The sequence below is a fragment of the Ruditapes philippinarum genome, unplaced genomic scaffold (assembly GCF_026571515.1).
Source record: "Ruditapes philippinarum isolate M1 unplaced genomic scaffold, ASM2657151v2 ctg5982_1_1_1_1, whole genome shotgun sequence".
In the NCBI taxonomy this organism is placed as follows: Eukaryota; Metazoa; Mollusca; class Bivalvia; order Venerida; family Veneridae; genus Ruditapes; species Ruditapes philippinarum.
This window is the reverse complement of record NW_026860148.1, coordinates 1-9,632: the sequence shown is the minus strand read 5'-3', so window position 1 is coordinate 9,632 and position 9,632 is coordinate 1. Positions and strand designations below refer to the sequence as shown.

General features: G+C 33.0%; 2 protein-coding genes across 2 annotated transcripts; both read left to right on the top strand.

The window, feature by feature from the left end:
• Positions 1 to 4,214: 4,214 nt before the first annotated feature.
• Positions 4,215 to 5,517, top strand: LOC132759038 (uncharacterized). The gene has a single exon (XM_060750762.1). It carries the CDS (start codon positions 4,253 to 4,255, stop codon positions 5,225 to 5,227), a length of 975 nt encoding a protein of 324 aa, XP_060606745.1. The 5' UTR covers positions 4,215 to 4,252; the 3' UTR covers positions 5,228 to 5,517.
• A 4-nt stretch (positions 5,518 to 5,521) lies between these two features.
• Positions 5,522 to 8,019, top strand: LOC132759037 (uncharacterized). The gene has a single exon (XM_060750761.1). The coding sequence runs from the start codon at positions 5,736 to 5,738 to the stop codon at positions 7,224 to 7,226; it is 1,491 nt and encodes a 496-aa protein (XP_060606744.1). The 5' UTR covers positions 5,522 to 5,735; the 3' UTR covers positions 7,227 to 8,019.
• The last annotated feature ends 1,613 nt before the right edge of the window (positions 8,020 to 9,632 follow it).

Sequence of the window (9,632 nt, the reverse complement as noted above, 5' to 3'; positions counted from 1 at the left end):
AAAAGCGCACAACCTTATTTTGAGCTACTTGAAGTTTGTGCTTCAGTGACTTACTCAGTCCTTCGTACCAAAAGAAGATGAAGAATAATCAAAGTGACACAGCCAAAAGGGCAGGAAACATAACTGTTTCTTTATTTCTTCCGATAAACAATTTTTGTAACGGTATAGAAAATGTAATCTTCCATTCACCTTTGAAAGAAATGCTCCTTGACACAATTTTATCTCCTGATAGGTAACAATCGATATTATCAGACCAAGATATTTAACTTCAGACGAAGACTTTATTGTTTGATCATTACATGAAAAATGGAAAAGTTTTGTAATTTTATTAATTTCGATTTAGAACCAAATAGCATACATTCAGTCTTGCCCAGGTTGTAAGATAATTTATTCATCCACTAACCAATCTGAGCATCGTTCCAATACCTTTCCAAGTTTTTGGGCTATAATTTTGGATCCTTATGCGAAAATAATATTGTGCTGTCATCTGCAATATAAAATAACTTGCAATCAGAATCGATACTTGTTACCATGTCATATACGTAGCAGAGAAATAGAAGAGGACCCAAAATACTGCCCTGAGGGACCCCCACATGTAATAGGAATTGAGTCAGAAAAAACTTTACCAATACTTACTTTCTGATACCTACCTGACAAGTATGATTTAAACCAGAAATAGATTTGACACCTAATTATATCTAATTTATCAACACAAAATATAGAATATCATGATTGACGGTATCAAAAGCTTTTTGTAAGTCCATCATAACCATACCAGTGATAACCCTTTGGAGCTATTTGTACGGATATAGTCAAGTAGGTAAATAAGACATGTGTCAGTTGAATGAGATTTTCCGAAACCCGGGACTGGTGTTCGTAAATTAGATTATTAGTTCTTAAAAAATGACTCAAATTGTACATACACGGCCCGTTCTAGAATCTTGGATACAATACATAAAATACTAACTGGTCTGTAATTCCCGACATCTAGCTTACTATTCTTTTTTGTGTAGAGGTTTTACTTCAAGCAATTTTTCATATCATCTGGGACAACCCCCTCTGTTATTGAAGAATTCACAATATAAGTTATAGGGATTTTTAACACATCAGCACCATCTTTTAGAAATTTTGCAGGGATACCATCTAATCCAGTGCTTTTGCTTATATTAAGCCTACATAATTCTTTATATACAAACTCCTCACTTACATGATGAAGGTGAAACTCTTTTTGTGATATGTTCCTATAATAATTCTTAATTGTATCGGATGCCACACTATAAAAGTTCTTTGCTGCCGGGAGTTGGTCGTTTTTGTTATAAATGTTATTTAAACTTTCTTCTTTTACAACAATTATGCACTTTATGTTTCAAATTACATGGTTCTCAGTTCAATACTATATAATCATCAGTAAAAACCTGCAAACAAAATAATAGTATATAGAAAAATAGTTATTGATACTTCAATTCTAATAAATGTCATCTTATGTAAAATGCAAATGAAAACTACATACAAAACAAACGTATGTGAGAGTACTGTTGTATTTAAGTGAATTATTTTCATCATAAACATACTTAAGGACATGTGCACTCATACGATGTTACTCGACAAAATTTCCAAAGTTTATATCAAAACCACACGAAATGTTAATTTGTTGGTTTCGTATGTAAAGATCAGCAGTTGCTTTAGACATAAAATAGAGAAATACAGAATCCCTAAAGAAAGCCCAACACGACAAAATTGAAAATGTTGCAGACTTGATTTGATTGAGCCTGTTCATGGACGGTACTGGATAGTGCAAGTTACCGTCCACGCCCCTAGCACCGGCTTAAGCAGAATTCAACATTTAAACACTAAAATGGTGAAATTTTGAATTAAAAAACATCCGCAGATGTGTTCATACGGCGGTTTTCATGGAACCTTCAATGTGACACAGTAGTGTCATTCCATGAAAAGCGAAAATAAAGTATGTAAATGTACTTAAAATATTTTACAAAAAACCAAAAGTTAAAACGACATGCTTGTTTACAATTTTTCGGATTGATGTACATCATATGTCAATTGGTATTCTAAAATCTTTTAAACGTAAAATGGTTCACATGCGATTATGACTGTGTGCGTGTTATCAGCCCCCATGTGTTTGATGTCTAAGATATTTTGTATGTAGATCGCAATCTTTCTGTTGGGTCTGGGTCACGGTGGTTGAAAATAGGGTTATATTGCCACGACCCTAATTTATTTACATTTTTATCTTGTTTATTTTATGTGTAGCTTGCATAGACATTTACACAATGGAAGTACGTCTAGGTCACAAAGACAGTGTTCTTTTTCATGTCATAGAGTTATATGATTTTTATTCAATTTCAACCGAAGTTTTCTAAAAAAAAATCCTGGTGAAGTGTCCTTTACGTAACCGAAATGAACGTAGTTTAATAATTATATTTGCATTATGATGAATTCATGATGGATAAGGTTACATAATCAAAATGAAACTTCAGCTACTATTTGGGCGAGTCTTTTGGCAATTGTGGCCCTCTTGTTCCGTATATAGATAGCGAATTTTAAATGTTGTTGATAATAGAGATTCTTTACACAGTCTTTAAAGAAGCATATGTACAGTTTGATTAGGTTTTTAGCGTTATCGGTATATATTTCATGAAGCAAAGCGTATTAATTAATGAATTGCACAATGTCCGTGGTACCGTACAATGCGCACCGTGTCAGTGGTACCGACGATGCTATTTAGTCAGCTGCTATTTTGGGATATTTTGTTTTTCTTTTGCGAAATATTTGATTTTTAACAATGAGAGATTTAATTTTAAGAAAAAGTTCTTTCAGTAAACAAAATTGGTGTGCACATAGATTTTAAGTTAAGTAAATTAAGTGATAAGATGTTTTTTAGAATGAAATATCTTTGCTTTTCTCAACTTCCAACATATATCATTATGGAATAAACATTGTAGATGTATTCATTTATAATGATATATAAATATCTTACTAAATTATCAAGATAGCAGTATATTAACACTATTATAATCTCCATTGTACATGTATTAAATTCATCGCAATGAATATTTCATCGTTTAAAAGGAATATTTGTTTTATTTCTCATATCTTTTTACTGAATGTTTTGTCGAAATTTCAATCTGGAATATGTTGATTAATTTGCATTTCCCAGGACGAGCTTGAATTACTGTTCATGACGTTAATACGGATTTTTCCCATTTATTTAATGGTAGTTAGTCCCTATAGTGAGCTGTTCACAGTTTAATAGTTGTACATGATATGTCAATTAATAAAGGAGATTCTTGATTAAGTGACATTCGATAAGGGCACCTGGAACAATATAAGTGCCATAAAATTTAATGTAATACCTTTTTGTATGACATTGCATTGTTCTAACGCAATGCTTTTGAAAGGCATTATCATTATTAATCACTATTGTAAAATGTATAGGTTGTCATATTAAGGTTTAGAACTCAATCTACTGTTTAGTTTATGATCTAAACGTGAGTTTAAAGCTCAAATTTAGAAAGCTGTACATATAAGGACTAAACTAAAGTAAATTGTTCAAATGTTTTAAGTCAAAACCAAAGTTTAATTTAATTTTGAAACAGAGTCAATATTTAACAGAAAAGGAGAGAGACATTGCAATTTAAGGCCGAGTTGAATTGAAACATAAATTCCTGGTCTCACAATAATAGTTAATACAAAAAGGAACACTGTACATATTTATTCTTATAACATCATCTTCCAAGTGTTTTCGTCATAATTAACATGTATTTATGAGCCAAAGCAGCGAAAAAAACTTCATAAATTAGAAGGTTCAGGTTTTATTATTTTTTAATAGGCAATCGTATTTAAATACATTACAAGCCTTTACTCAGATCGACATATAAATCTTTAAGACAAAATAATAAGACTTTTTTTAACAAATTTGTCATGAATACAAACGTTAATAATCATTATACATGGAATTTAAATGGAATCTTTTGGAATTTTACCATTTTTCTTAGACTTTAGGCAGATATCGATCATTGTTGATAACACGCAAAAAATGTATATCATAAAATTGAAAATTGCTATGAAAAGAGGGCTGGTCTTAAGAATAAGTAGTTTATGTCTCACCAATCAACGAGATATATTTCGTCATAAAACCATGGGTATTTATAAATACCGCTACTTCACCAACATGCGCAGACTGACAACGGCTATTGTACGTTTGTCTACATTTCTATCCGTATATTGCACAACTATGTATTTTGTAGCAGCAGTTTGTATAGTTGTGTTCTCTTCACAAGTAGCAGAGGGAATATTGCATGATGAGCAAGAGATACCACGTTGGGACTATTTTGTAGATATTGAGAATTCATTTTGTACTACGAAGAGCAATGACTGCGGATCTAATTTGAATACTTCGTCTCCGAATGATAAGTGTTGCGGACAGTGCTCATGTGATGAAACAACATGTGATGTTTCAGATTCCTGCTGTGTCGAAACATTAGGAAAATCCACTTTAAAAACCGGCACAAAGATGACGTGTCTGTACCCACAACTAAAACCTTTCACGGATCCAGTAGATTACCCTGATTCGGAATGGCACTATAAAATGTTTACAACATGTCCCGACGTTAAAGAAATAAATATTGATTTGATCGATAAATGTGAGCACTCTGATAATTATACTGACATCACAACAAAAGTGCCTGTAACAGACGAGAAAACACTGTTCATTTACAAGAATCAATATTGCGCATATTGTCATAATGCCTCCGACAAGGACCTCCACCATTGGGACGCTAATGTATGGTGTTTTAAGTCAATATTAAAATTAAAAGGAATACGTACAGCCGTTACAGAAATATTTGCTGCCGAAAGCTGTAACCTTGTTTATAAGCGACCTAAGTTTCTAACACCTAACTACGAGTGTAAAATGGTGATTTCGACTTGCAATGTTACTGGACTTTGGGAAATATATGACCCTGACATTGAAGCTGGTTGTGCTGCTTACTCAACCATATACAACTTCCGGTACAGAAATGTCTTCTGCTATCTATGCAATTCAAATGAAACTCGCGTTCCAAAGATTTGCAAAGATAAACTAAGCCCAACTGTTTTTGTTGATTTTACAGCGATATTAAAGGTTCGAACTGAAACAGATACGATATCTGAATTTAGACCAGCAGAAAACTGCGAATCAAATCAGATATATGATTCCGTGAAGGTATAAATTTTCCATATTCTTTGTTTTCTGGTTTTTCAAAGATTAAATTTTAGGTCTATATAGTAACATTTTTCAAAATTATATGACTTACCCTCCTTCTTTTTCAAAAATTTACTTACATGTACTTACAAAAGGACAAAGGAAACAAAGATCTATACAGTCAATGTTTGAAATACATGCACCCAATTATCTTTCGTCTAGACAGGTAAATAGTGCTAAATTAAAACAATATTCATTCCGGGTGTAACAAATAAGATATTTAATTGTAACAGTTTTCTGCTTCGTTTTTTTCCCAATTTGTGCTTAACCCCACGCACAATGTACGAGTTGAAATGTTTTACCACTTTGCTATTCTCACTGTGAAATCAAATCAAATTTTACGATTTCGTTTCAGAAAATCTGCAGAGACATTCAGTGCTTATTTCCTAAAGCAATCGAGAATGGAACTTGCGTTAATCTCATTAAATTTCTTGGAGGAGTCACTTACGGGATCTTCATAAGGTTCACACCTTACATGCCCATCAACACAGACGATGAGTTCTATTCCAACTTGTTAGCTTTCCAACTTAAAGAGTTTTTACAAATCTGGTTGAGTGCTAAACTCAACAGCACTCCCAAATCTATATACATTTATACAAACAATATACCAACAGATGCCACCGACGACAATACTTTAAAATATTTCATTGCTTATCTTGAGATTGATTTTGGCCTTCTTTTTCCCGTCAGCACAGATGTGATAGATTACTTACTAGCGATTCCGAAGTTTATGAATTCCACCGTAAATAAGGTGCAGGATATAACAAGTATTAGATATACCGCTGAAGTTGCTTCGTACTACATGGATGACACCGATTCTTCAGAAATTCTCGATGAATATAATAAACATTTTTATTTAATTACTAGTATCAGCGAGGAAGGTTTTCGATACGACTTTCCTAAGACAATACTTACTCTTCATCATTCTTGTCCGTTGATTAAGTTGAAAAATGAAGAGTATGGCATTACACGATACCCACACTCCATTTACATCAAAGAATTAAATGCGTCATTAGACAAGAAGGACGTGCTTATTACGTCTGATCACGAAGAAGTTCTTCTGTGTGTTGATACGTTTAAAGGTGTTTTGAATAAGGCTACTATCGATACAGAAGTACTTGAACCGAAGCTAAGTTGTAAAGTTGAAACCGATTCGTCTGTCGCTGTATTATCTCTTGTGTGTTCATGTATTTCTATTTCATTTTCCTTTGTTACTGTTATTGTCTTTTTCAGTTTCAAAGAGTTGCAAACACAGCCAGGGATCAATAACGTCATTCTGTGCTTTACATTAATTGTTGCTCAGTCTCTGTTCCAGTTTGGCAGCGGTCAGTCTTGCAATGTGTCAAAAGCAGTTTGTCAAGGCATTGGTATATGTGTACATTTCTCTTGGCTCTTTGTTATTTTCTGGATGAACTCATGTTGCATTCATATGTTTCGTGTATTTAGGTTAAGTCGAATAAGGATTGTTCAATTCAACAAACTAAAGACCACCTTCATGTATATCCAATACAGTTTTACCGCATCTTTGGCTGTCATACTTACCACAATTATCGTATCATTAAGCATGACTAATGGGAGAGAGATTGGTTATGGCGGTTCAATGTGCTACATCCAAAAGGGCGAGATGGTCGCTTACTTATTCACTTTGCCTGTTGGTCTTGTTATTATGATAAATATTATACTATTTTCGGTCGTTGTAATCCAAATGCAAAACAGCCGCATGAGTCTAGACCAAGATAGGAACCTTCTACATATTTATGCAAAACTTTCTACATTGACTGGCTTTACATGGATTTTTGGCTTTCTAAGTTTCTTTCTTAATGTCAACTTATTTGATTATATCTTTATTGTCTTAAACGCGTCTCAAGGTATTTGCCTCTTCTTTGCTTTTGTGGCTAATAAACGAACATTGAATTTTTTGTTGAGAACAAAAGCCTCGCAGAATGCAACAACTTTGTCTACGTAGATATTTATAGTCAGCAGAATAGATTGTTGTTTTGTTAGCGTCCGATTGATTTCATGTTAGACACGCGGTAAGTCTTCAGCCGGTGCTTGGAGGCGTGGTCGATAGGAGTCATTGACCACTGTCGTTAACGAATATACTTTAATCCAGATGAGTCTAAACTTATTCAATTTTTGCTTTTTTGGGATACTTTCAAGATTCCCACTATTCAATAGTTTCTATCATTGTAAAAAACACACAAAAACTCAAATGAATATATGAGATCTCAAAATACACGGATTGTTTGGTATAAAGAGATGTTGCCAATGACGTCACACACAATGTTATTAACATTGTTAATATACTTGATATACTTAATATACAAACATGGAAAAGACAAAATGATTGTTGTGGCATTTTTTATTTAAGAAATATGTGTATTACATAGATAAATTACATTAAATAGTGCAAACACAACAATCAAATTCAATTCGTACACATATAGCAGGAAGAATACATTAAAGCTTGACATGAATCACAGATGACTGCCCTGAATACGAATGGTGAAATTTAAACAACAACAACAACGCAACTATATAAAAAGAAAAGAAAGAAAACTTGAAAATGAGTAACTGTCGTAGTTTTATTCGTAATTGTGTGTGTATTAAATGTTTGTTGAATGCTGTTGTGTATATTTTCTGCTGTTTCAGAGAAACATAAGAAAATAATTTAATAATATATATTAACTTAAATTTGTATATTGCTTCCTTAGTTAAAGTGGTTGCGCACACGAAATTTCGATTTTTTTTACTATTGACTATAAAACATGACTGAGCCGTGTCACGACAAAACCAACATAATGCGTTTGCGACCAGCATGGATCCAGACCAGCCTGCGCATCCGCGCAGTCTGATCAGGATTTATGCCGTTTGCTATCAGTTTCTGTACTTGTTATAGGGTTTGTAAGCGAACAGCATGGATCCTGATCAGACTGCTCGGATGCGCAGGCTGGTCTGGATTGATCCATGCTGGTCGCAAACGCATCATGTTGGTTTTGTCATGACGCGGCTCATATTTCAAGTAACTCGTTGTTTCTTTTAACTGAATTGTGCAGTTCATTCGAATTGTTGTATGCATTTTATTGATTTTAATATTTATATATTATATACATAATATGTGTTAAAATTTCGAACATGTGATGTTGTTTACTTAGTTGTAAAGATTTATATACATATTTCTGTCTATCAAATCATGAATCAGTTTGTATTTAGATTTTAATCATTATGTATGAGTTCTATATATTGTTGATTATTAAAACGTGGATGAAACTTACACTAACTTAAAGTCTTTAATACATATTACATACAGAACGTCTCTAAATAATACCCCCACACCCCCTAAACTTTCGTTAATTATGTACTTGTTTTATTAGAAACTTTATAAGTACATTTATGTATTTTCCGATTTAGTGATTTGTAATCTTTTCTAGGAGGACCTTCTGTATGTATTTTTGTCACTTTCTGTTATAAGTTTCAGCAAAAAAAATTAAATTAAAATAAACAGAGAAGAAATTCAAGCGGTCTCCGGAACCAGAAACATTTACTGAAATATCACTATATCATGATTTAGGAAGACTTCAGATTCATTTAATTTAAAAAAAAAAGAAAGAAAGGGAGTAGGGAGATAAAAAAAAACACAGTTCGTAGTACAAAGGGATAGAGCGAATTCTGGCTGCCTTCAAAATATTCCAATTGTTCAGAACGACATTTGTGATGTACATATTTATTTATGTAAAGCCATGGCTGCCTTAATTATATTGTTTTTTTGATTATTCTATATAAATATATAAGTTCACTTCGACCATATATGAATTGAAAACACCTCATTACACCGGCAGTCATTATATTAATCCACAGTTACAATATATGAAACCATACCGTCAGTGTATGAAACCAAGGTAGCAATATATATAAGTTGATTTTCTTAATATATTATCCCATATATAGACATATATGGAACCAGATATCTTTAAATGAGTCCGAAGACTCTATGCGAATTTGTGCAGCATTGACAGAAACATATTTTGTTATTGTTAAATGCAGTTCAAAACTTACAAAATCGAATAAATTAGGAGAAAAACCGACCAGAACAGACACATGTCAAATTTCAAAATATCTACATGATCAGTTTACATCTTCAATAACTTCCTCAAAACAGAATCTAGGATGCTGAAACCTTAAACCGAGTGTGGCATATATATTACATTATGGAATAGACATACTAATGAACTTCAAAATAACAAAGAAACCCACTTGCCTGACAAAAATTCGTTCACTCGTTTCAAAAAATCACGCCGTGTTCGCCATTTTGTCAAGATTGCAACCAATTCGCTCGCTTGAACCAAGTGTGCAACCACTTCACGTCCTGCCC

Excerpts from the sequence above, each read along its gene's own strand:
- LOC132759038 (XM_060750762.1), top strand. The coding sequence starts at position 4,253 with ATGTATTTTGTAGCAGCAGTTTGTATAGTTGTGTTCTCTTCACAAGTA.
- LOC132759037 (XM_060750761.1), top strand. The coding sequence starts at position 5,736 with ATGCCCATCAACACAGACGATGAGTTCTATTCCAACTTGTTAGCTTTC.